A 27004-nucleotide genomic window follows, 5' to 3' on the forward strand; every position below is an offset into this window, starting at 1 on the left:
TTTGCGTTGCAACGCACAACGCACGCAAAAACGCATGCAAAACGAAGCAAAACGCTGCGTTTTGTGACGCATGCGTTCATTTTTATAGCGCATAAAAATGCAACAAGCAGCGTCCTCTGCGCCCTGACGCTTGCGCCCAAAAAACGCAACACAACGCATGTCCATGCGCCCCCCATGTTAAATATAGGGGCGCATGCATCGCCGCGGCTGCGCCCGACGCACCACAGATTTGAACGTAGCCTAACACCACACAGGAACCGCTTGAGCTCAAAAGGATGATCTTCGCGTTCTTATTTGCAGCTCTTTATAGAGATCAGTCTCTATTTTCCATTTCCATCAATAAAGCCTCACAAGACGAAACCAGTCACATAGCAACTGAATTTATTAATGTGCTGTTTTTAATCAATTTTAGGCAAAATTGGTTGGGCGAAACACTTGAAACTGATACCATGTGTCTCGTTTGATCAGTTTTGCCTCACCAGGCTTTCTCAAGGCCTTGAGGCAAAACTGGTTGGTGAGAAACTTTCCAACTAATTTTTACTGATTTGCTATTTTTATTTTAACATCAAAGTGTCAAAGATCTTAAATCAGGATCTATGTAGTGTACCCTTCATGGTCTAGGATAGCCTGGGTAATCCTATGATAGTGAAGGAAGTGGTTGAGTGGGGTGAAGTGCCGAGATCACTCTCGAGATCAAGCAGTTCCCTTGGGACTATGAGTGAGGCCAGTCTGCGCTATTAAAACATTCCAATTTTGGCCAAAAGTACCGAAGTAGCAATTCCCTACTCTTATACTGACGAAGTTGAATGGTGAGAGTATCTCAGAGTGTCTGGAAAAGTTTTCAGTACAGTGTGGGACATTTTACTTAGTAAAGCTTATCCATTGTGAGCTCAGCTTCACAATGCAAGGTACTATGTATAGGTTTTCCCTGCACTACCTCCATTCTGAAAATAGACTTATATACAGTATATACACTGCTCAAAAAAATAATGGGAACACTTAAACGACAGAATATAACTCCCAAGTACCGTAAATCAAAATTCCGTGAACTCAACCTGTCTACTTAGGAAACAACACTGATTGACAATCAATTTTACATGCTGTTGTGAAAATGGAATAGACAACAGATGGAAATTATTGGCAATTATCAAGACACCCTCAATAAAGGAGTGGTTATGCAGTTGGGGACCACAGACCACATCTCAGTATCAATGCTTTCTGGCTGATGTTTTAGTCACTTTTGAATGTTGATTGTGTTTTCACACTCGTTGTAGCATGAGATGGACTGTTCAACCCACAAAAGTGGCTCAGGTAGTGCAGCTCATCCAGGATGGCACATCAGTGCGAGCTGTGGCAAGAAAGTTTGCTGTGTCTGTCAGCTTAGTGTCCAGAGGCTGAAGATGCTACCAGGAGACAGACCAGTACACCAGGAGACGTGGGCCCCCTCCACATCTCCTGGTGTACTGGTCTGTCTCCTGGTAGCATCTCCAGAAGGGCAACAACCCAGCAGCAGGACGGCTACCTCCGCCTTTGTGCAAGGAAGAGCACTGCAAGAGCCCTGCAAAATGACCTCCAGCAGGCCACAGATGTGCATGTGTCTTCACAAACTGTTAGAAACCGACTCCATTAGGATGGTCTGAGTGCCCGACGTCCACAGATGGGGATTGTACTCACAGCCCAACACCGTGCAGGACGCTTGGCATTTGCCACAGAACACCAGGATTGGCAGATTCACCACTGGCGCCCTGTGCTCTTCACAGATGAAAGCAGGTTCACACTGAGCACATGTGACAGACGTGACAGAGTCTGTAGATGCCGCGGAGAGCGATCTGCTGCCTGCAACATCCTTCAATTTGACCGGTTTGGCAGTGGGTCAGTAATTGTGTGGGGTGGCATTTCTTTGGAGGGCCGCACAGCCCTACATGACAATCCACCGCCTCAGCATGAGCATGCCCAGGTGTTGTACAGTAGGGAGGTTATACAGGCACGTGGAGGCCACACACAATACTGAGCATCTTTTCCATGTCATGAGGCATTTCCGCTGAAGTTGGATCAGCCTGTAATTTGATTTTCCACTTTGATTTTGAGTATCATTCCAAATCCAGACCTCCATGGGATATTCATTTTGATTTACATTGATAATTGTTATGTTTTATTGTTCTGAACACATTCCACTATGCAATGAATAAAAATTTGCAACCGTGTGCCGCATCAGTACCACATGGACGGACGCCAGGGAAGTAGCGCTACAGTAAGCGCTGTTCCCCGGCGGCTGGTGCTGAACATGGCTGTCATCCATTCTCCCCTGCTCGGCCGGCAAGCAGCGCGACCAGGGGAGAATGAAAGAATGAGAAGCAGTGGGCACAGGCTCAGTAACTAGCGGTAATGTCACTGATTCTGTGCTCGCTGCTGGCATGAACTCCTGTGACCTCAGGACCGTGGAAGAATGCAAGTGATGAGGTCACGGCAGTTCAAGCTCTGTCACAGTGATCTCATCATTTGCATTCTCCCACGGTCCGGAGGTCACAGGAGTTCATGCCGGCAGTGAGCACAGACTCAGTGACGCCACTGCAAGTTACTGAGCCTGCGCCCGCTGCGTATCATTCATTCCCCAGTAGTTTACAGCCGGGCTGGTCGCATTATCACTTCTCCCGGTTGTAAACTGTCTATCCCCTAGATATGGATTACGGTGTGGGACTGACTGAACGCCGGACAGGTATGGGTATATTGTTGGTTTATTATTATTTTTATTTTTTTTTTACAGGGGATTGAGGGCGTCGCTTGGATTACCAGTAAAATAAAGATGGCAAAACTGTGGTGTATGATTTCATTAAAATACTTTATTCTTACTGTGTGGTGTTTATTTTGCCCTTTACTAACTATAGGATTAGTAATGGAGAGGTGTCTTATTGACACTTTTCTATTACTAAGCCGGGCTTAATGTCACCTTACAATAGAAAGGTGACATTAACCTCCCATTACCCCACTTGTCACTGCTACATGGCAAGTGGGAGGAACCGGGCAAAGCTCCAGAATTGGTGCATCTAATAGAGGTGCCTTTTCTGGGCAGCTGTGGGCTAGTGTTTTTAGGCTGGGGGCCATATTCATGAGTTGTATGCCTTGTATGCACGGATCTTTTTCTCCACTCCACACGTACCGGAGATACTGATGTGTGAAACTGGCCTTATACAGCTCCATTAATTCCACAGCGCTTTACAGACATTATCGGCATTGTACTTATTGGTGCTCACAATTTAAATTGGAGCTAATTTATTTATTGCGTTACTTTATTTTTGCTTTTTTTCACTACACATCTTTAAATAAATTCAGAGAAGTCATCTAAATTATTTGGACCCGCAGAAGACCCTTAAAAATAAACCAGGTCCAAGAGCTGATTTCTAAATTAATCTGATCCCAGGCTCATTCATTTAGAGGTCTGGTTTGATGTCTGATTAATTTAAGACACCGGACAGTAACCCTGATTTTTTCAGGCCCAGACCCCTAAATAAATTCAGACCAAATGTGTAACTGAATCGGACTCCGAAACCAAAATTGAGACGACCCTAGACCAGATCTCAAAATTGATCAAATACAAGGCTCCAAAAATTCAGATTTCAGACCAGAAAAAAAAAATTTCAGACCATTTGCGCTCAACTTTCCTCACTTCTTGGTCCTTTTCTGCTCCGGTTTCTTGGGTGGGAAAGAAAAAGAGGTGAAAGTAGTAATGAGTTAAGTAAACAGCTATACTCACTAGTTGACAGTCCTTTTGAACATAGGGGACAGTTTTAACCATGTAGCCACCCCTTTGGGTAAACCTCTGTAAAATTCTGCTCAAATTCTAAATTAGAAAGTTATAAAATGCCTCAATCTTCAGCTATAAGCAGGCACTTTCTTGGTTTTGTTCCCAAAACAGTACAGCGGCATATCACTGGTGCTAACGATGTATTTCAGTAGCAAAGACAGACCCCTTCTCTTGTCTATAAAGGGGTCTGGCTTAGCTATTGAAATGATCAGGCAGCCCCTTTAAATTTGTCAGTGATTACGGTAACTTGATTATTGGAATCTCTTAAGTGTTAGACAACAAGTGGACCTCTTGCCCAAAAATATTGCCTTAAACAACTGACCCTGAGTGCACGTACTACATGATATATGGATCGGTACTTGAGCACTTTCTTGTTTTCTGTGCCGCTCTTAACTTCTGAAATAGTTTGAGAATAATAATCAGAGGATTAAAATTCTAAACCTGGTGCTGTCCCTGACAAAAAAAAGCCAGAAAATATAACTCTTTCATCTTAGAATCTCGCAACGAGCAAAATACCACATAAATATAGATGATGTTTATTATCCTGAAGAATGTTTGAGAATGAAATTGATTTTACCTTCAGAGTGACACTATATCTTACTTCATCATACTTGGAAATGGGAGATAAATATCTCCAGGCAAACTTATACTTGGCGGACAACTTTCATAGTTCTTTTTTCAGACAGTGACCTTTTTTTCTGTTCATCTTCCTATGATACAGTACAAGCCCATTTTTCCCGCGGGACTGGATCAATGCTCAAAACCACCAGGCAAAATATTGTGTTGGGGATGCCAGTCCACCTTGCGAGAGCATATGATCAAAAATAGGCTTCCAGAAAAAGCTAAAAAGGATAAAGAAAAATGAATTTTGCCTTGGTGTAGTCCAGACCCATCATCATCATGCAGTGTTGTTGAGATATCCAAAATAGGAGAATGCACCCCTGACTCAGTGTCCCGTAGTCCTGTCCTGTCCCTAGAGGTGTTGGTACATTGGATAGTACGATTTTAAAAGGACACTTTTGCTAATATTACATATGAACTGTGACTACTGTGGTACAGACAATTTTGGCCTTCGGGATGCCGATTAAAATGGATGCACATTTAAACAATGGTGATGTGAGTTTTCTCCGATCCTGGCCATTGCTGGATGGTGGTGACTGACAATAATGGCAAAATTGGAGTGCACGCTGTTTCTGGGACACCTGCACTGGTCATACATACTTCACAATCGTATTAAACAGCTTAGGATTTTTCTTTGCTAGCAGTGCAAGGGTTAATCTGTTAAGTTTAAGCTCCTGGAGATTTCCTACTATCTCAGCTGTTCAGTGTTGGCCACTCCCCTCAGCTGTATATGCTCCACTCTGGCACTTAAGAATTCCCAGTGTTAGATCTTACTGCCTGGTTTTGGAGTTGGTGTTTGGAGATTTGGTTAGGAGATTGTTGCTTGAAGTGTGCACATTGTGATTGTGTGCACATCGTCATCCTCTCCTATTTGGTTTCTCCTTTCTTTAACTCCCCTGTGTCTCTTTCAGTTGTTTGGTGTGTGTACGTTGCATGGTTGCTATTTTAATTTATCCCTGTCCATCTTCCCTTGTTTGGCTGGTTAGTGTGATCCTTTACACTTACGTTTTCCACTATTCAGGGTGGGGAAGGGGACAGATCAGGGTTGATATAGGAGCATAGCAAGGCACGTGCGTCTTCGCCTTCAGGAGTAATCTAGGGAACAGGGATAGACTAGGGCGCCTCTAGTTCTAGGGACCTGGTTGGCGCTCATCATGTCCCAACCCCATCATGACACACGTGTTTTTGTAAGGGTGGAGGTGCTTGCTGATATATACAAAGTTTGCAAATTTATAGAATTCTATGTTTATAAAGATGTCAAGAGATGGAAATAATGGTACAGTTCCTCTAATCAATAGCGCATATATAGCCCCCATATTAGTAGTCACTGAAATAGGGGCTAGTTCTGGCACAAGTGATGCTAGGTAGGTGCCCGCTAATATGCTAAGTAAGGACCCTCTTACTTGGTACATAGGTGACCCCTGATATGTCAGGTAAGGGCTCTCTTACATGATAATGAATGGCCCTCTTACTTGTTAGGTAGGGGACCTTTGACATGCTAGGTTGGGACCCTCTTACATGGTATTAAGGTGCCCCCTAATATAATAGGTAGGTGTCCCCTGACATGGTAGGTAAGGGCCCTCTTACATGGTAGATATGGCCCTCTTGCATAGAAGATTGGTTCCCTCTTACATGGTAGTTGTGTACCCTTTTTGGTAGTTAGATAACCTCTTACATAATAGGGTCCCTCTTACATGGAAGGGAAGGCATCTAGAAGTGCTTTTACTTGGTAGGTAAGAGCCCTTTTACATAGTAGATAAGGGCCCACTTACATGATAGGTAAGGGCTCTTACATAGTAGGTAAGAGATTTTTATAAGGCATATTAGCTCCCTCTTACTTTCTAGAGGTTCTCTTAAATGATAGGTAAGGACCCTCTTACCTGATAAGTAGGGTATATAACACTCTTACTTAGTAGGTAAGGGCTCTTTTGCATGTGTAGGGATTAGCTCAGGTGAGCAATGGCAGGGCCGCAGTAATGAGGCAACACACAGGCTTCCAGTCAAAACTTCAGTGGTTTATTGTCACTTTAACCCCTTTACCCCCAAGGGTGGTTTGCACGTTAATGACCAGGCCAATTTTTACAATTCTGACCACTGTCCCTTTATGAGGTTATAACTCTAAAACGCTTCAACGGACCCCAGTGAATCTGACAATGTTTTCTCGTGACATATTGTACTTCATGACAATGGTAAAAATTCTTTGATAGTACCTGCGTTTATTTGTGAAAAAAAAACGGAAATTTGGCGAAAATTATGAAAATTTCGCAATTTTCCAACTTTGAATTTTTATGCAATTAAATCACAGAGATATGTCACACAAAATACCGTACTTAATAAGTAACATTTCCCACATGTCTACTTTACATCAGCACAATTTTGGAACCAAAATTTTTTTTTGTTAGGGAGTTATAAGGGTGAAAAGTTGACCAGCAATTTCTCATTTCTACAACATCATTTTTTTTTTTAGGGACCACATCTCATTTGAAGTCATTTTGAGGGGTCTATATGATAGAAAATACCCAAGTGTGACACCATTCTAAAAACTACACCCCTCAAGGTGCTCAAAACCACATTCAAGTTTATTAACCCTTCTGGTGCTTCACAGGAATTTTTTGACTGTTTAAATAAAAATGAACATTTAACTTTTTTTCACAAAAAATTTAATTCAGCTCCAATTTGTTTTATTTTACCAAGGGTAACAGGAGAAAATGGACCCCAAACATTGTTGTACAATTTGTCCTGAGTACGCTGATACCCCATATGTGGGGGTAAACCACTGTTTGGGCGGATGGGAGAGCTCGGAAGGGAAGGAGCGCCGTTTGACTTTTCAATGCAAAATTGACAGGAATTGAGATGGGACGCCATGTTGCGTTTGAAGAGCCACTGATGTGCCTAAACATTGAAACCCCCCACAAGTGACACCATTTTGGAAAGTAGACCCCCTAAGGAACTTATCTAGAGGTGTGGTGAGCACTTTGACCCACCCAGTGCTTCACAGAAGTTTATAATGCAGAACTGTAAAAATAAAAAATCATATTTTTTCACAAAAATTATCTTTTCGCCCCCAATTTTTTATTTTTCCAAGGGTAAGAGAAGAAATTGGACCCCAAAAGTTGTTGTACAATTTGTCCTGAGTACGCTGATACCCCATATGTGGGGGTAAACCACTGTTTGGGCGGATGGGAGAGCTCGGAAAGGAAGGAGCGCCGTTTGACTTTTCAATGCAAAATTGACAGGAATTGAGATGAGACGCCATGTTGCGTTTGCAGAGCCCCTAATGTACCTAAATAGTAGAAACCCCTCACAAGTGACACCATTTTGGAAAGTAGACCCCCTAAGGAACTTATCTAGATGTGTGGTGAGCGCTTTGACCCACCAAGGGCTTCACAGAAGTTTATAATGGAGAGCCGTAAAAACAAAATAAAAATTTTTTCCCACAAAAATTATTTTTTAGCCCCCAGTTTTGTATTTTCCCGAGGGTAACAGGAGAAATTGGACCCCAAAATTTGTTGTCCTGAGTGCGCTGATACCCCATATGTGGGGGGAACCACTGTTTGGGCGCATGGGAGGGCTCGGAAGGGAAGGAGCTCCATTTGGAATGCAGACTTAGATGGAATGGTCTGCAGGTGTCACATTGCATTTGCAGAGCCCCTAATGTACCTAAACAGTAGAAACCCCCCACAAGTGACACCATTTTGGAAACTAGACCCCCTAAGGAACTCATCTAGATGTGTTGTGAGAGCTTTGAACCCCCAAGTGTTTCACTACAGTTTGTAACGCAGAGCCGTGAAAATTAAAAAAAAATCTTTCCCCCCAAAATTATTTTTTAGCTCCCAGTTTTGTATTTTCCCGAGGGTAAGAGGAGAAATTCGACCCCAACAGTTGTCCAATTTGTCCTGAGTACGATGATACCCCATGTGTTGGGGGGAACCACCGTTTGGGCGCATGGGAGGGCTCGGAAGGGAAGGAGTGCCATTTGGAATGCAGACTTAGATGGAATGGTCTGCAGGCGTCACATTGCGTTTGCAGAACCCCTAATGTACCTAAACAGTAGAAACCCCCCACAAGTGACCCCATATTGGAAACTAGACCCCCCAGGGAACTTATCTAGATGTGTTGTGAGAACTTTGAACCCCCAAATGTTTCACTACAGTTTATAACGCAGAGCCGTAAAAATAAAAAATCTTTTTTTTCCCACAAAAATTATTTTTTAGCCCCCAGTTTTGTATTTTCCCAAGGGTAACAGGAGAAATTGGACCCCAACAGTTGATGTCCTATTTGAGTACGCTGATACCCCATATGTTGGGGTAAACCCCTGTTTGGGCACACGGGAGAGCTCGGAAGGGAGGAAGCACTGTTTTACTTTTTCAACGCAGAATTGGCTGGAATTGAGATCGGACGCCATGTCGCTTTTGGAGAGCCCCTGATGTGCCTAAACAGTGGAAACCCCCCCAATTATAACTGAAACCCTAATCCAAACACACCCCTAACCCTAATCCCAACCCTATTCCCAACTGTAAATGTAATCTAAACCCTAACTGTAACTTTATCCCCAACCCAAACTGTAGCCCTAACCCTAGCCCTAACCCTAGCCCTAGCCCTAATGGGAAAATGGAAATAAATACATTTTTTTAATTTTTCCCTAAGGGGGTGATGAAGGGGGGTTTGATTTACTTTTATATTGCTTTTTTTAGCGGATTTTTATGATTGGCAGCTGTCACACACTGAAAGACGCTTTTTATTGCAAAAAATATTTTTTGTGTTACCACATTTTGAGAGCTATAATTTTTCCATATTTTGGTCCACAGAGTCATGTGAGGTCTTGTTTTTTGCAGGACGAGTTGACGTTTTTATTGGTAACATTTTCGGGCACGTGACATTTTTTGATCGCTTTTTATTCCGATTTTTGTGAGGCAGAATGACCAAAAACCAGCTATTCATGAATTTCTTTTGGGGGAGGTGTTTATACCGTTCCGCGTTTGGTAAAATTGATAAAGCAGTTTTATTCTTCGGGTCAGTACGATTACAGCGACACCTCATTTATACCTTTTTTTATGTTTTGGCGCTTTTATACGATAAAAATTATTTTATAGAAAAAATAATTTTTTTTGCATCGCTTTATTCTCAGGACTATAACTTTTTTATTTTTTTGCTGATGATTCTGTATGGCGGCTCGTTTTTTGCGGGACAAGATGACGCTTTCAGCGGTACCATGGTTATTTATATCTGTCCTTTTGATCGCGTGTTATTCCACTTTTTGTTCGGCGGTATGATAATAAAGCGTTGTTTTTTGCCTCGTTTTTTTTTTTTTTTTCTTACGGTGTTTACTGAAGGGGTTAACTAGTGGGCCAGTCTTATAGGTCGGGCCGTTACGGAAGCGGCGATACTAAATATATGTATTTTGTATATGTATTGTATATGTATCACATCGCGTTGCTGCGGGGGGCTCAGGGAAGCCCGCAGGGAGCCCCCTCCCTGCGCGATGCTTCCCTGCACCGCCGGCACATCGCGATCATCTTTGATCGCGGTGTGCCAGGGGTTAATGTGCCGGGGGCAGTCCGTGACCGCTCCTGGCACATAGTGCCGGATGTCAGCTGCGATAGGCAGCTGACACCCGGCCGCGATCGGCCGCGCTCCCCCCGTGAGTGTCGCCGATCGCACTGGACGTACTATCCCGTCCGTGGTCATAGAGGCCCACCCCACCTCGACGGGATAGTATGTCCGATGTCAGAAAGGGGTTAAACAGTCTGAGGCAGAAAGTAAGAGAAAAAAACCAAACATGCTCCAGCTTGGAGAACCACTGGTCTCAGACTCTCCCTTACACGGGACAGGCTTAACTAAGCGGTTGCCAGGTCAGCGGCTTCCGCCAGGTGCCATTCCCAGGGCTGCTAACAGTCGTGTCACCAACCTTTGTGACATGTGTGGGAGAGAAAACAGTTCAGGCTCCTTCCAGCCTAGTTCCATCCCCAGAATAACATGTGCCAAACAAAAGAAACTCCATTACATAGTCTATAGCCACACCCACAGGTGAGGTATCCATCACATGGGCTGATCACATGATCGTGACATCACTGCAGGTCCTCAACCTTAGGGAAATAACAGGCCAAAACTTATCCTGCTGGGAGAAACATATCTTCCGTCCAGCACTACACCTTTTAGTGCACCACACATGGTATATAAAGTCCCACTTACATTGTAAGGGCCTCTTAAATGGTAGGTAAGAGCCCTCTTAACCCCTTAGGGACAGAGCCAATTTTATACTTAAAGGGAACCTGTCACCGTCCTCAGGTGTTTGTAACTAAAAGAGCCACCTTGTGCAGCACTAATGCTGCATTCGGACAAGGTGGCTCTTTTAGTTATACTCCATGCACACACTGAAATAAACGCTTATAAAATGTGCCCCCTCATACCGTGAAATCGTCCTGGGGCGGGTCTTTCCCCCTTAATCAGACGCAGCACAGCCGTCACTCTGGGCCTGTGCGCACCGGGCGCCGCCTCCTCTTCCTTCATTAACGTCCCCGGCGCCTGCGCTGTAAGTATTTTTTTCCGGGCATGCGCAGTTGCGCTGCCCTTCAAACTTACAGCGCAGGCGCCAGGGACACTGATGAAGCAAGAGGAGGCGGTGCCCGGAGTGACGGCTGTGCTGCGTCTGATTAGGGGGGAAAGACCCGCCCTCAGGACTATTTCACGGTATGAGGGGGCACATTTTATAAGCGTTTATTTCAGTGTGTGCAGGGAGCATAACTAAAAGAGCCACCTTGTCAGAATGAAGCATTAGTGCTGCACAAGGTGACTCTTTTGGTTACAAACACCTGAGGGGGGGTGACAGGCGAATTTTTACAATTCTGACCACTGTCACGTTATGAGGTTATAGCTCTGAAAAACGCTCCAACGAATCCTACTGATTATTTTTTCGTGACATATTGAACGTCATGTTAGTGGTAACATTTCTTCAATAAGACTTGCGTTTATTTGTGAAAAAAATGGAAATTTGGCAAACATTTTTGCAGTTTTCAAACTTTTAATTTTTGTGCCCTTAAATCAGAGAGTCATATCTCACAAAACAGTTAATAAATAACATTTCCTACATGTCTACTTTACATCACCACAATTTTGGAAGCTTAATTTTTTTTTTATTATAAGGATTAAAAGTTGACCAGCGATTTCTCATTTTTCCAACAAAATTTACAAAACCATTTTTTTAGGGACCGCATCACATTTGAAGTGAGTTTGGGGGGTCAATATGACAGAAAATACCCAAAAGTGACACCATTCTAAAAACTGCACCCCACAAGGTGCTGAAAACCACAGTCAAAAAGTTTATTAACCCTTCAAGTGCTTCACGAGAACTAAAGCAATGTAGAAGGAAAAAAATAGAACATTTTACTTTTTTCACAAAAATTGTACTTTAGAACCAAACTTTTAAAATTTTTACAAGGGTATCATGAGAACATGGACCACAAAATTTGTTGTCCAAATTCTCCTGAGTACGCCGATACCCCATGTGTGGGAGGAAGCCACAGTTTTTGGCATGGCTCAGAAGGGAGGGAGCACTGTTTGACTTTTTGAACGCAAAATTGTCTGGAATCCAAGGCGGGCGCCATTTTGCGTTTGAAGATCACCTGATGTACGTAAATAGTGGAAACCCCTCCAATTCTAACTCCAACCCTAAGACAGCCCTAACCCTAACTCCAACACCACCTTAACCCCAACACCTCAACCGTATCCCCAACACAACCCTAACCCCAACACAACCCCAATCCCAACACCACCCTTCCACCCCAACCCTAACCCCAACATCACAACCGTAAGCCCAACACCACAACCGTAACTCTAACCCCAACCTTAGCCCCAACCCTAACCCTAATGGAAAAAAATACTTTTTTAAATTTTATTATTTTTACCTAACTAAGGGGTAACATAGTAACATAGTTAGTAAGGCCGAAAAAAGACATTTGTCCATCCAGTTCAGCCTATATTCCATCATAATAAATACCCAGATCTACGTCCTTCTACAGAACCTAATAATTGTATGATACAATATTGTTCTGCTCCAGGAAGACATCCAGGCCTCTCTTGAACCCCTCGACTGAGTTCGCCATCACCACCTCCTCAGGCAAGCAATTCCAGATTCTCACTGCCCTAACAGTAAAGAATCCTCTTCTATGTTGGTGGAAAAACCTTCTCTCCTCCAGACGCAAAGAATGCCCCCTTGTGCCCGTCACCTTCCTTGGTATAAACAGATCCTCAGCGAGATATTTGTATTGTCCCCTTATATACTTATACATGGTTATTAGATCGCCCCTCAGTCGTCTTTTTTCTAGACTAAATAATCCTAATTTCGCTAATCTATCTGGGTATTGTAGTTCTCCCATCCCCTTTATTAATTTTGTTGCCCTCCTTTGTACTCTCTCTAGTTCCATTATATCCTTCCTGAACACCGGTGCCCAAAACTGGACACAGTACTCCATGTGCGGTCTAACTAGGGATTTGTACAGAGGCAGTATAATGCTCTCATCATGTGTATCCAGACCTCTTTTAATGCACCCCATGATCCTGTTTGCCTTGGCAGCTGCTGCCTGGCACTGGCTGCTCCAGGTAAGTTTATCATTAACTAGGATCCCCAAGTCCTTCTCCCTGTCAGATTTACCCAGTGGTTTCCCGTTCAGTGTGTAATGGTGATATTGATTCCCTCTTCCCATGTGTATAACCTTACATTTATCATTGTTAAACCTCATCTGCCACCTTTCAGCCCAAGTTTCCAACTTATCCAGATCCATCTGTAGCAGAATACTATCTTCTCTTGTATTAACTGCTTTACATAGTTTTGTATCATCTGCAAATATCGATATTTTACTGTGTAAACCTTCTACCAGATCATTAATGAATATGTTGAAGAGAACAGGTCCCAATACTGACCCCTGCGGTACCCCACTGGTCACAGCGACCCAGTTAGAGACTATACCATTTATAACCACCCTCTGTTTTCTATCACTAAGCCAGTTACTAACCCATTTTCCCCCAGACCAAGCATTCTCATTTTGTGTACCAACCTCTTGTGCGGCACGGTATCAAACGCTTTGGAAAAATCGAGATATACCACGTCCAATGACTCACCGTGGTCCAGTCTATAGCTTACCTCTTCATAAAAACTGATTAGATTGGTTAGATTGGTTAGATTGGTGATAAAGGGGGGGTTCTGTGATAGGGTCTATCACAGTAATCAAAAGGAACCAATAGGAAAAATCTCCTATTGTTGCCGGGTGCCGGCCAGCAGATCTCAGAAGACGCCAGGGGACAGAGCCAAAGGGTCTGGGGACGCCGGAGGTTCCTGGGGGGGGGGAAGTTGCCGTTATTTGGTGAATAGTGGCGTTCTCATCACTGGGGATAGTAAAAACCAACCCGAATCATGTTCTCCAGGATCTCAGCTACCACCAGTAGACGAGACCCTGGAGATTTTCCGATGCTGGGGGGGGGGCTATACCCTTATTTCTCAGCGCTATTAAAAAGCGGCGCTGAGCAATAAGTACCCTTAACTGCTGCCGTTAAGAGGTTAATTGGTAGATTTAGTAGTTAACCCCTTAATCCCATATGACGTACTATCCCGTCCAGGTGACCTGGGACTTAATTCCCATGGACGGGATAGTACGTCATATGCGATCGGCCGCGCTCACGGGGGGAGCGCGGCCGATCGCGGCCGGGTGTCAGCTGCCTATCGCAGCTGACATCCGGCACTATGTGCCAGGAGCGGTCACGGACCGCTCCCGGCACATTAACCCCCGGCACACCGCGATCAAAGATGATCGCGGTGTGCCGGCGGTGCAGGGAAGCATCGCGCAGGGAGGGGGCTCCCTGCGGGCTTCCCTGAGACGATCGGTACACGGTGATGTGCTCACCGTGTACCGAGCGTCTTCTCCCTGCAGTCCCCGGATCCAAAATGGCCGCCGGGCTGCATCCGGGTCCTGCAGGGAGCACTTCCGGGTCAGGATCAGGCTGCAGCTGCAGCTCTAATCCTGCCCGGCTGTATGTCAGATCACCGATCTGATAGAGTGCTGTGCACACTGTCAGATCGGTGATCTGTGATGTCCCCCCCTGGGACAAAGTGAAAAAGTAAAAAAAAAAATTTCCACACTTGTAAAAAAAAAAATAAAAAAAAAATTCCTAAATAAAGCAGAAAAAAAAAAATATTATTCCCATAAATACATTTCTTTACATAAAAAAAAAACAATAAAAGTACACATATTTAGTATCGCCTCATCCGTAACGACCCGACCTATAAAACTGGCCCACTAGTTAACCCCTTCAGTGAACACCGTAAGAAAAAAAAAAAAAAAACGAGCCAAAAAACAACGCTTTATTATCATAACGCTGAACAAAGAGTGGAATAACACGCGATCAAAAAGACAGATATAAATAACCATGTTACCTCTGAAAACGTCATCTTGTCCCGCAAAAAACGAGCCGCCATATAGCATCATAACCAAAAAAATAAAAAAGTTATAGTCCTCTGAATAAAGCGATGCCAAAATAATTATTTTTTCTATAAAATAGCTTTTATCGTATAAAAGCGCCAAAACATAAAAAAAATGATATAAATGAGGTGTCGCTGTAATCGTACTGACCCGAAGAATAAAACTGCTTCATCAATTTTACCAAACGTGGAACGGTATAAACGCCTCCCCCAAAAGAAATTCATGAATAGCTGGTTTTTGGTCATTCTGCCTCACAAAAAAATCGGAATAAAAAGCGATCAAAAACTGTCACGTGTCCGAAAATGTAACCGATAAAAACGTCAACTCGTCCCGCAAAAAACAAGACCTCACATGACTCTGTGGACCAAAATATGGAAAAATTATAGGTCTCAAAATGTGGAGACGCAAAAACTTTTTTGCTATAAAAAGCGTCTTTTAGTGTGTGACGGCTGCCAATCATAAAAATCCGCTAAAAAACTCGCTATAAAAGTAAATCAAACCCCCCTTCATCACCCCCTTAGTTAGGCTAGGTTCACATTGCGTTAATGGGTTAACGCTAACGGACAGCGTTGCACGGCGAAAATGTCACAATTAACGCCGTGCAACGGGTCCGTTAGCACAACCATTGACAGCAATGTGATTTTCAGGTGTAGCGCATCGCTAGAGCGTGCCATTTTCGGCTCGCGCTAGCAAGGTGCCATTCTTTTGTGGCGCGCCTCAGACGCTGCTTGCAGCGTCCGCGGCGCGCCCGAGGTCCGATCCCCGATCTTCCAGAGCGGGGACGTTAACGCGACCACTAAACACGACACCTAAAAAGACATTGTGTTAGCGCAATCCGCTAGTGCTAAACGGATTTCCCTAACGCAATGTGAACCTAGCCTTAGGGAAAAATAATAAAATTAAAAAAAATGTATTTATTTCCATTTTCCGGTTAGGGTTAGGGTTAGGGCTAGGGTTGGGGCTAGGGTTAGGGTTTGGATTACATTTACGGTTGGGATTAGGGTTGGGATTAGAATTAGGGGTGTGTCTGGGTTAGGTGTGTGGTTAGGGTTACAGTTGGGATTAGGGTTAGTGGTGCGTTTGGATTAGGGTTTCATTTATAATTGGGGGGTTTCCACTGTTTAGACACATCAGGGGCTCTCCAAACGCGACATGGCATCCGATCTCAATTCCAGCCAATTCTGCATTGAAAAAGTAAAACAGTGCTCCTTCACTTCCGAGCTCTCCCGTGCGCCCAAACAGGGGTTTACCCCAACATATGGGGTATCAGCGTACTCGAGACAAATTGGACAACAACTTTTTGGGTCCAAGTTCTCTTGTTATCCTTGGGAAAATAAAAATTTGGGGGGCTAAAAATCATTTTTGTGGGAAAAAAAAGGATTTTTATTTTCACGGCTCTGCGTTGTAAACTGTAGTGAAACACTTGGGGGTTCAAAGTTTTCACAACACATCTAGATAAGTTCCATGGGAGGTCTAGTTTCCAATATGGGGTCACTTGTGGGTGGTTTCTACTGTTTGGGTACATCAGGGGCTCTGCAAATGCAACGTGACGCCTGCAGACCAATCCATCTAAGTCTGCATTCCAAATGGCGCTCCTTCCCTTCCGAGCTCTGCCATGAGCCCAAACAGTGGTTCCCCCCCACATATGGGGTATCAGCGTACTCAGGACAAATTGAACAACAACTTTTGGGGTCCAATTTATTCTGTTACCCTTGTAAAAATACAAAGCTGGGGGCTAAAAAATCATTTTTGTGAAAAAAAAAAAGAATTTTTATTTTCACGGGTCTGCGTTATAAACTGTAGTGAAACACTTAGGGGTTCAAAGTTCTCACAACACATCTAGATAAGTTCCATGGGAGGTCTAGTTTCTAATATGGGGTCACTTGTGGGGGGTTTGTACTGTTTGGGTACATCAGGGGCTCTGCAAATGCAACGTGACTCCTGCAGACCAATCCATCTAAGTCTGCATTCCAAATGGCGCTCCTTCCCTTCCGAGCTCTGCCATGCGCCCAAACAGTGGTTCCCCCCCACATATGGGGTATCAGCGTACTCAGGACAAATTGGACAACAACTTTTGGGGTCCAATTTATTATGTTACCCTTGTGAAAATACAAAACTGGGGGCTAAAAAATTTTTGAGAAAAAAAAATAAATTTATTTTAACGGCTCTGCGTTATAAACTGTAGTGAAACACTTGGGGGTTCAAAGCTCTCAAAACACATCTAGATAAGTTCCTTAGAGGGTCTAGTTTCCAAAATGGTGTCACTTGTGGGGGTTTTTAATGTTTAGGCACATCAGGGGCTCTCCAAACCAACATGGCGTCCCATCTTAATTCCAGTCAATTTTGCATTGAAAAGTCAAATGGCGCTCCTTCCCTTCCGAGCTCTGCTATGCACCCAAAAAGTGGTTTACCCCCACATATGGGGTATCGTCGCACTCAGGACAAATTGCAGAACAACTTTTGTGGTCTAATTTCTTCTCTTACCCTTGGGAAAATAAAAAATTGGGGGCGAAAAGATCATTTTTGTGAAAAAATAAGATTTTTTATTTTTACGGCTCTGCATTATAAACTTCTGTGAAGCACTTGTTGGGTCAAAGTGCTCACCACACATCTAGATAAGTTCCTTAAGGGGTCTACTTTTCAAAATGGTGTCACTTGTGAGGGGTTCCAATGTTTAGGCACATCAGGGGCTCTCCAAACGCAACATGGCGTCCCATCTCAATTCCAGTCAATTTTGCATTGAAAAGTCAAATGGCGCTCCTTTCCTTCCGAGCTCTGCCATGCGCCCAAACAGTGGTTTACCCCCACATATGGGGTATCGTCGCACTCAGGACAAATTGCACAACAACTTTTGTGGTCTAATTTCTTCTCTTACCCTTGGGAAAATAAAAAATTGGTGGCGAAAAGATTATTTTTGTGAAAAAATATGATTTTTTATTTTTACGGCTCTGCATTATAAACTTCTGTGAAGCACTTGTTGGGTCAAAGTGCTCACCACACCTCTAGATAAGTTCCTTAAGGGGTCTACTTTCCAAAATGGTGTCACTTGTGGGGATTTCAATGTTTAGGCACATCAGGGGCTCTCCAAACGCAACATGGCATCCCATCTCAATTCCAGTCAATTTTGCATTGAAAAGTAAAATGGCGCTCCTTCCCTTCCGAGCTCTGCCATACGCCCAAACAATGGTTTACACCCATATACGGGGTATCAGCGTACTCAGGACAAATTGGCCAACAATTTTTGAGGTTCAATTTCTTCTCTTACTCTTGGGAAAATAAAAAATTGGGGGCGAAAAGATCATTTTTGTGAAAAAATATTTTTTATTTTTACGGCTCTGCATTATAAACTTCTGTGAAGCAATTGGTGGGTCAAAGTGGTCACCACACATCTAGATAAGTTCCTTAGGGTGTCTACTTTCCAAAATGGTGTCACTTGTGGGGGGTTTCAATGTTTAGGCACATCAGTGGCTCTCCAAACGCAACATGGTGTCCCATCTCAATTCCTGTCAATTTTGCATTTAAAAGTCAAATGGCGCTCCTTCCCTTCCGAGCTCTGCCATGCGCCCAAACAGTGGTTTACCCCCACATATGGGGTATCAGCGTACTCAGTACAGATTGTACAACAATGTTTGGCATCCATTTTATCCTGTTACCCTTGGTAAAATAAAACAAATTGGAGCTGAAATAAATTTTGTGTGAAAAAAAGTTAAATATTCATTTTTATTTAAACATTCCAAAAATTCCTGTGAAACCCCTGAAGGGTTAATAAACTTCTTGAATGTGGTTTTGAGCACCTTGAGGGGTGCAGTTTTTAGAATGGTGTCACACTTGGGTATTTTCTATCATATAGACCCCTCAAAATGACATCAAATGAGATGTGGTCCCTAAAAAAAAATGGTGTTGTAAAAATGAGAAATTGCTGGTCAACTTTGAACCCTTATAACTCCCTAACAAAAAAAAATTTTGGTTCCAAAATTGTGCTGATGTAAAGGAGACATGTGGGAAATGTTACTTATTAAGTATTTTGCGTGACATATCTCTGTGATTTAAGGGCATAAAAATTTAAAGTTGGAAAATTGCGAAATTTTCAAAATTTTCGCCAAATTTCCGTTTTTTTCACAAATAAACGCAAGTTATATCGAATAAATGTTACTACTAAAATGAAGTACAATATGTCACGAGAAAACAATGTCAGAATCGCCAAGATCCGTTGAAGCGTTCCAGAGTTATAACCTCATAAAGGGACAGTGGTCAGAATTGTAAAAATTGGCCCGGTCATTAACGTGCAAACCACCCTCGGGGCTTAAGGGGTTAAGGGCTCTTTTACAAGGTATTTTAGGGCCTTACTATCTTACATAGTAGCTATCTTAAATATTTTGCATTTTTCATGTCACCTCCGTCTATATGTTTATTTTTCTATTTATAAGTATGTTTTACGGGATTTTGTCTCATGTATTTATGCTATTAGGATTATTTATGTGTCTTCATAAACTTAATTTTTTTTAAATAAAAATTGATTTATACTTTTTTTCTATGTGTCTTGTGGGCTATCACTTTATTATCTACTTTTTTTGTATTGAGGGTCATATATAAACTAGCAAAAAATATAAAAATATATTATATTTCTTAAGGTGCCCAAGGAAAACCAAAATGTCTGGAAAGGCAAATTGCGTCTCCCTGTTCCCATTTTATTGTTTTTATTTCTGGAGACTTGTCTACACAGCAATACATCCATTCATCTCTGTATGGCAGCTCCTCTCTGGGTTATATTTTTCCTCATCCTGAGGACTTTTTCTTTTTTGAAGGAAGACTCGAGCGACCATAAATAAGTCCTGTCAGGGAACGGGGGGGCTTGCCATAGGTATAATATGCTCTTCACTGATTAATATTGCCCCGAGTGATGTTGCGCTTCACATGCCGAAGGAGAGACTGTTCTTCAGGTCTGCAGGTTCATTTTTTAAGACCGTCCTCTTGTTTATGTTGTCTGAGCGAAATCTGTCTCCAGACGGTTCACTCCGATGGCGCGACCGCTTACTAGTCTGTGGATGAGCTGCAAACAGACAGAAACAAATTAGGTAGCGGCTCTGTCTCCAATTGTTTTTCCTCCTTTGCAGGTCAATTACCAAGCCGAGGGATGGAAAACCTCGGCACTTGCTTAGCCTTTTGCGCCCCTGCTTGGCATATAGACGAGGAAAGGAATGGTGGAAAAGAAAATGAACAATTTGTAATATGGAAATGTTGGGAACGTGGTTTTCAAGCAGAAGAAGCTGCAGGAATTGCATCTTTTTGCTACCGTTTTGTAAATCTGAACCTTTTTTTTTTTGGCCTTTTCTGAGCTTTTTTCAACATTTTTTTTTACATTTTTCCAGCATTTTTGTAGCTTCCTTTTGTCTTTTGTTAGTATTTTCCAGACTTTTTTTAGGAGCACTTTTTTTTTTTAAAGTAAAATTGTTGACAAAAATGATATGTATTGTAAAGTGCAGAGCGTCATTAGTGCGGAAAGAATGGTCCGGTCAGGTCTATTAGATGTTTGGTGTCTTTGGAAACTTTACCCTGCTAAAAGCCGTGTCATGTTTACAACATACTAGGTATCTGTCTGCATTCATTAAATATACAGTTGCTTGCGAAATGTCCCCTTGGCATTTTTCACGTTTTGCTACCTCACAACCTGGAATTTCACAGTTTTTTTTTTTGAGGGTCTGCATCAGTTCATGTAGAGAACATGCCTACAACTGTGAACATTTGGTGTTCTTTTTATTTGGAAACAAACAACCATCCATCTTTCCCTCAATTCGGACCATTTTCCCTGTCCCTACTGCTGAAAAACATCACCATAGCATGATGATGCCACCACTATGTTTCACTGAAGGGATGGTGGGATGATGCGTTGTGTTGGTCTGGCGCCAGATGTAGTTTTTACCTTGGTTGCCAAAAAGTTACATTTTTGTCTCTTCTGACCAACACCTTCCTCCATACATTCGGGGATTCTCCCACATGTATTTTGGCATACTCAAAGCGAGCCTTACAATTTATGTGTATAAGTAAAGACCTTTTTATGCTCACTCTTCCATAAAGACCACCTATGGAGTGTACGAATTATTGTGATCGTATGGACAGATACTCCAGTCTCTGCTTGGGAACTCTGCAGAAACTGATGCCACCACCATGTTTCATTGAGGGGATGGTGTTCTTGGGATGATGCGTTGTGTTGGTCTGGCGCCAGACGTAGTTTTTTACCTTGGTTGCCAAAAAGTTACATTTTTGTCTCATCTGACCAACACCTTCCTCCATACATTCGGGGAGTGTCCCACATGTATTTTGGCATACTCAAAACAAGCCTTACAATTTATGTCTATAAGTAAAGACTTTTTTATGCCCACTCTTCCATAAAGACCACCTATGTAGTGTACGACTTATTGTGATCGTATGGACACATACTCCAGTCTCTGCAGTTCCTTCAGGGTTACCTTTTGGTCTCAGTGCTGCCTCTGTGATTCATGCCATCCTTGCCTGGACTGAGAGTTTTCATAATGGATATTGTGGTGCCCCAGGGGATCATCTGAGACTGGGATTTTTTGTATAACCTAACCCTGACTTGGACTTCTCAACAACTGTGTCCCTGACTTTTTTGGAGATCTCCTTGGTCTTCATGGTGTTTGTTTAGTGTTGCCTCTTGCTTAATGGTGTTGCAGTCTCTGTGTCCTTTCAGAAAAAGTAAAGTGCATATACTGACAGTCCAGATAACCCTTAGATTGCACACAGGGGGGCTTCCTTTCACCAAGGCTAGGAGTTATGAAGGTAATTGCTTGCACCAGAAATTTTTAGGGGCTTCATAGCAAAATGAGTGAATACATATGCAAATGATAATTTTTAGTTATTTGATTACATAAATTTAATTTATGCCAATATTTTTCTCATTCCATTTCACCAACTTAACAAAATAGGTGAGGAAGTGAATACTTTCGCAAGCCACTGTATAGGTATGGGAATTAATGGAATTTTTTTTAAGGGGCTAAAGACTGAATATTTTCATGGCAGCCTATCGAGTCTCAGTTAATTTATTTTTTCTTCTTCTCTTCCCTCTACGTTGTTTTAGGTAAAGTGTCAGCCGGAGAAGGACGATATGTACTTGCAGAGAGGGGACGGCGAGTTGCACGTTACCTGCAAGATTTGGGAATTAACTCCAGGCAGACCATGGCTCATGTTAAGGATCATAAAGCAGGTATCTTCTCACTGTTCACTTGTACTACAAATTCTTCTTAGAAATAGACAAGCCGAATCAAGAATTTGCATGTTTTTTATTTTTTGTTTTGTTTGTTTATTTGATGATCTGTTCTTGATCTTCTTCTGCAAGATGCCAATGAAGAGTTGCAACATGTCACTGGAATGGGAGCAGGTGCAGCAATTCTGCCAGTCTTCTCCTTACAGATTTCCAAAGCAATTTTTTTTTTGAGGGTCTAAATAGTGGCCTCTCATTGCCAAGAGTGGGAGGGAGTGGAGTGACATAAGACATTAGTGCAGGATCTTAAAGAAAGGACCAAAAAGGAGGAAAAAGCACAGAACATGAGGTCATAATTAGGAACAACACATAAATGAAAATCACTAATGGTGGCTGGTGGTATATACCAGGGCACAGCATGGAGGCAATGTTAGATATGACCCCACCCCCGACAAAGGATCAATTCTGAAACGCGCGTCGGTGTGTGGTCCACATTCAGAGTCCTGGACCTCCCTGGTAGCATACCTCTTATTCTTGCTTATTAGTAGACCTTCTGCCCTGGTAGATGTTTCATGTGATCCTTTTTTTACCATTATAACTTGGCCTCCATGCTGTGAACTGGTATATACCTGGAACCATCATCATTAGTGATTTGCGTGCATAGGTTCTTCATCTCTGCCATCTTTAACACTTCTAGCACACTTGCCTTTACATTGTACTTACGTGGCATAGACGAAGTTATGTGCACGCAATCCTATGTTTTATCAAGCATTTATCATGAAGTTTTTACGACATCTTCAGACATCTTAGGATTTTCATTTTTTAATAGGTAATGGTCTGTATATCTGATTAACTGGATTATTCCCTTCTTTTTCTCCAACCAGGATTTGTGTGTCGTCTGTAACCAATGAGACACATAGAGGTCTGCATAGGAGCTGTATGCACAGAACGGCAAAATATATATATATTTTTTAATAAATGCTATGTGCAAAGTTTCTTCATTTTTTTTTTATTTGATTCATTGACACAATAGACAAGGCATTTCAATAGCGCAGATAGCTTGTAAGCATCAGTACGGCTGAATCTAGAGCAGAGGCGTTCACGTGATGAGCACCAGGATTTAGCAGGTCACATTGACTTATGATCTTGTGTTGTCAGCGACAATTTCAATATCTCAATTCATTGGGTTTAATTCCAGCAGATTTAATATATGTAGCGTTAAATTGGAAGAGCTCTCTGGATTTTGTCATCCTGCAGGGTGGAAGGAGTGCATGACTTTTTTTTGTTCAGGTTGCTGTATAAAATCTCCTCCGGCGAACGCATAACTGAATTCTTAGTAATCATGTATAAAGCAGCAGAATAAACACTCGCTTCCCGCGGTTTGTACTTTATGCAGCCCAGAACCCCGCTGCTTTACCCAATAGTTCTGCCGTGCCACTGGCCTGTCTATAGGTTATCTGAAATAATGACTGTCAGGACTATTTATTTTCCATCTTAGTGAACCGAATATTTAGTTTTACCATGCAAAGCTTTTACATGGAAAGTGCCATCTACACAGAGCGAAAAAGCTTTTTTGCACCAAGTAGACGGTATCTGTCAGGTCGTGGGCTGGTTTCAACGAACAGAAGTCCTCTGGTTCTAGTTTCTGGTTATTGAGTTACCAACGAGCAAGTTGACTTGTTAGAAGCAGGAAAAAAAGGGGAAGCGTAAGTATCCGGGTGACTATGACAAAGAACACATTGTAAGATCTTCCAAAACTTTTGGGTTGCCTACAAAAAGTGTCCCAACTGGTGAGCCAGGTAGAAGTCTAGCAGCCAGTAGGGATGAGCAGTTTGGTGTGAGAAGCTCTGGATCAATGCGGTCCTCGGTGGAAGCCGATCTTCTGCCCAAAGCATCCTGGGCACCCCTGACACTCATGTAATGGCCCCATAAGCCCATTATGGAGACAAGACCTCAATGCATCAGATCTGTTTTGGTGGCATAAAGTGGTGCTACATACTATTATGTATGTGGTTTAAGGTTATGGCTGTGCAGACTTCCCTTTGTCTGGACCCCAGTGCAACTACTTTGCTTCCACATGTCAAGGTTGTGGGTGTCTGATCCGTTACACCCCTTCTGTAAAGGTCTACTTCTTAAAGGGAATTCCCAAGCTAATTTTTTCTATGAAATAAACATAGTGAACCTTTTGTAATGTGCCCGCAAAGCCACACATATACACCCATGGATAAAAAATTGTTGGTTGCCTTCTGGTAAAGTAAACAAAACCCACAATGGTCACTGAAATAATATGAAACTGACAAAAGTAATTTTCGGTTTGAAAATGTCCTGGACAACAATCTAGAAAAGATTGAAATGAATTTTACCTTAGGGACATGTTAAACTAAGGTGCATCCTGTAATCCGCATCACAGGTGTCTACAAACTTGTACGTATAGGGTGAAAAGTAGTCACTGTGCTGTTTGGTGTCATGGTGTGTGCCGCACTGAACATGGAGCTAAGAAAGCTAAGATGAGAGTTGTCTCAGGAAATCAGAAAAAAAATTATTGACAAACTTGTTAGAGGTAAAGGGTAGAAGACATCTCCATACAGCCTGATGTTCCTGTTTATTATTTAGAAGATTAAGGTCTATGGGACTGTAGCCAACCTCCCTGGACATGGCTGCGGAAGAGGAAGATTCTTGACAAATTGAAGAGACGGATGATATGAATGGAACCAAAGATTCCAGAACAACTTCCAAATAGAACTCCAAGGTCAGGGTACATCAGTGTAAGATTACACCATCCTTCGCTGTCTTGGCCAAAGTGGACTTCATGGAAGACGACCAAGGAGGAAATCACTGTGGAAAGGAAACTGTAAAAAAAGGGAGACTTAAATTTTCCAAAGGTCATATTAATAGCCCTACAAAGCTTCTGGGAGAATGTCCTTCTGGACAAATGATACAAAGCTGCAGCTTTTTTGGCAAGTCACATCCGCTCTATGTTCACAAATGTAAAAATGAAACTTATCACTAAAAGAACATTGTACCTACTGTGAAACATGGAGGAGGCTGGGTTATGTATTGGGGCTGCTTTACTGCAGAATTTAATCTTGGCTCGATTGAACCACAGGACATCATTGTGCCGAGATCTCAATCTGCATCACTACCAGTGCCATTTTAGTAGTTTATTTAGTAGTTTATTTACCAGTGCCGGGAGATCAATATGCGCAAGTGCTGCCCGCAGTAAGACCGGCACCAGCATGAATTTTCAAATAGGAGGCAGGTCACTTCCAGTGCAGTGGCCTGACATAGAGACACCAGATAAATCGTATTCTGCGCACACTCTTGGAGCATGAATGCAAATAAAACTTTTGATTGTGATAGTGTTTGCACCTTAGATGAACAAGCGTATATATTTTCCTTTATTTACTGTAGGTGACCAAAATCGAATAACGTTTTGACTCTACCAAGTCATTTTTCATGTATCTGTGGTACAAGAAGGTGAGCGTGGATAAGCTGTGATACAGGTGTGAGGACAGCAACAGCAGATGTGTGCACGGACTCTACAAAGTGCCGTATTGCATGCGCATACTTATGCTGCGACTACGTGAAAAATAATGTAATCAGTATATCAGCGCCAATATGTCCATGGCTTTACTTTAACATGCAAAATATTGCTGACAGCTGCTCTTTAGGGGGCTATACAAGTCATGGTGTTTTTGTGTATTTTTCTGTTACAAATTATGACAACTCGACGCCAAGACTTTAAATATTTGCGCAGTCCATTACATTGCTGATAAATTATACATACAGAAAGCTAAGCATGGAAAGGGAGTCACCTCCTCAGCAGTGATTCAGTCCCCTTGTAATTAAAAATTGATGGTTAATAAAACGGGCAAAATGCATTATCACTATTAATATTTGATTGTTTGTAAACATTTCTCGTCTTTCCTTAAGACGTGGGAAAATTGGATAAACACAAGCATAATACGAGCGTCTGTAATACGAAGAACCCTGAGTGTTTCTGTGAATAGAAAGGGCTATGTAAAAATATAGGGAATGTAGCGCTGTGGATCACAATCGCTGGATAGTCATAACACTATAAAAATTCTGAATGAGTTTCAATGTGTAAGCGTTGTTTCCATAAGCTGGATAACAGCTACACTGCTCAGTACTACTGAATAATTCTTTGAAAAAGAACATATTGTTCGAAACGCGTAGCCTGCTGCTACTCATTTTCCTGTGAACCATGTTTTTGGACTTTGCATTTTACCTTCAATAAATTTGGTTATTTTTGGAAGCTGGATTTTTTCCTTTTTTTCTTTTTTCTTGCTGAATAATGCCCGCCATGTTGTTGCTGCTACTGAACATGTGCTACTTAGCGACACGAGAGCAGGAATTTCTCACGTCTGTGAGTGCTATGTAAAGGAGCTATAGCAGCCAGTATTAGAAACTTTTCAGGTCAGATTCAAGGGTTACTCCAAGGCAGTGGACTTGCGGTACAGGGGAAAGCGTGATTGATATTATTTATTGAGATAGATTAGGTAGTGGAGGTATTTGAGAAGGAGGAAAGATGATGAGTTTTGTTTCGTCCACATTGAGCTTTCGGGAGCGTTATGAGAAGAAGGGCGATATGGCTGTTAGACACTAGGATTCTGGTCGGCCAGAGAGGTACTGTAGATCTGAGTGTCATCAATGTATAGGCGATACTGGAAACCATGTGACTTGATGAGTGGCCTCTGGTCAAAGGTATAGATTGAGAAAAGTAGGGGTCCCAGGATAGAGCCTTGAGGGACATAGGCAGAGAGCGGGCGTGATAAGGAGGCAGAATGAGAGTGGGAGACGCTAAATGTGTGACTAGAAAGGTATGAGGAGATCCAAGAGACGGCAAGGTCTTTGACACCAAGGGAAGAG

General features: G+C 42.5%; 1 protein-coding gene across 2 annotated transcripts in view; it reads left to right on the forward strand.

Annotated features, from left to right (window-relative positions):
• Positions 1 to 27004, forward strand: part of PIWIL4 (piwi like RNA-mediated gene silencing 4) — a 214488-nt gene that overhangs the window by 54322 nt on the left and 133162 nt on the right. For both annotated transcript variants that reach the window (XM_069759169.1, XM_069759170.1), the window contains exon 4: positions 21992 to 22117. In XM_069759169.1, coding sequence (XP_069615270.1) covers positions 21992 to 22117 — 126 coding nt within the window. The remainder of the gene's footprint in view (positions 1 to 21991; positions 22118 to 27004) is intronic.

This window comes from Ranitomeya imitator, chromosome 3 (assembly GCF_032444005.1).
Source record: "Ranitomeya imitator isolate aRanImi1 chromosome 3, aRanImi1.pri, whole genome shotgun sequence".
In the NCBI taxonomy this organism is placed as follows: Eukaryota; Metazoa; Chordata; class Amphibia; order Anura; family Dendrobatidae; genus Ranitomeya; species Ranitomeya imitator.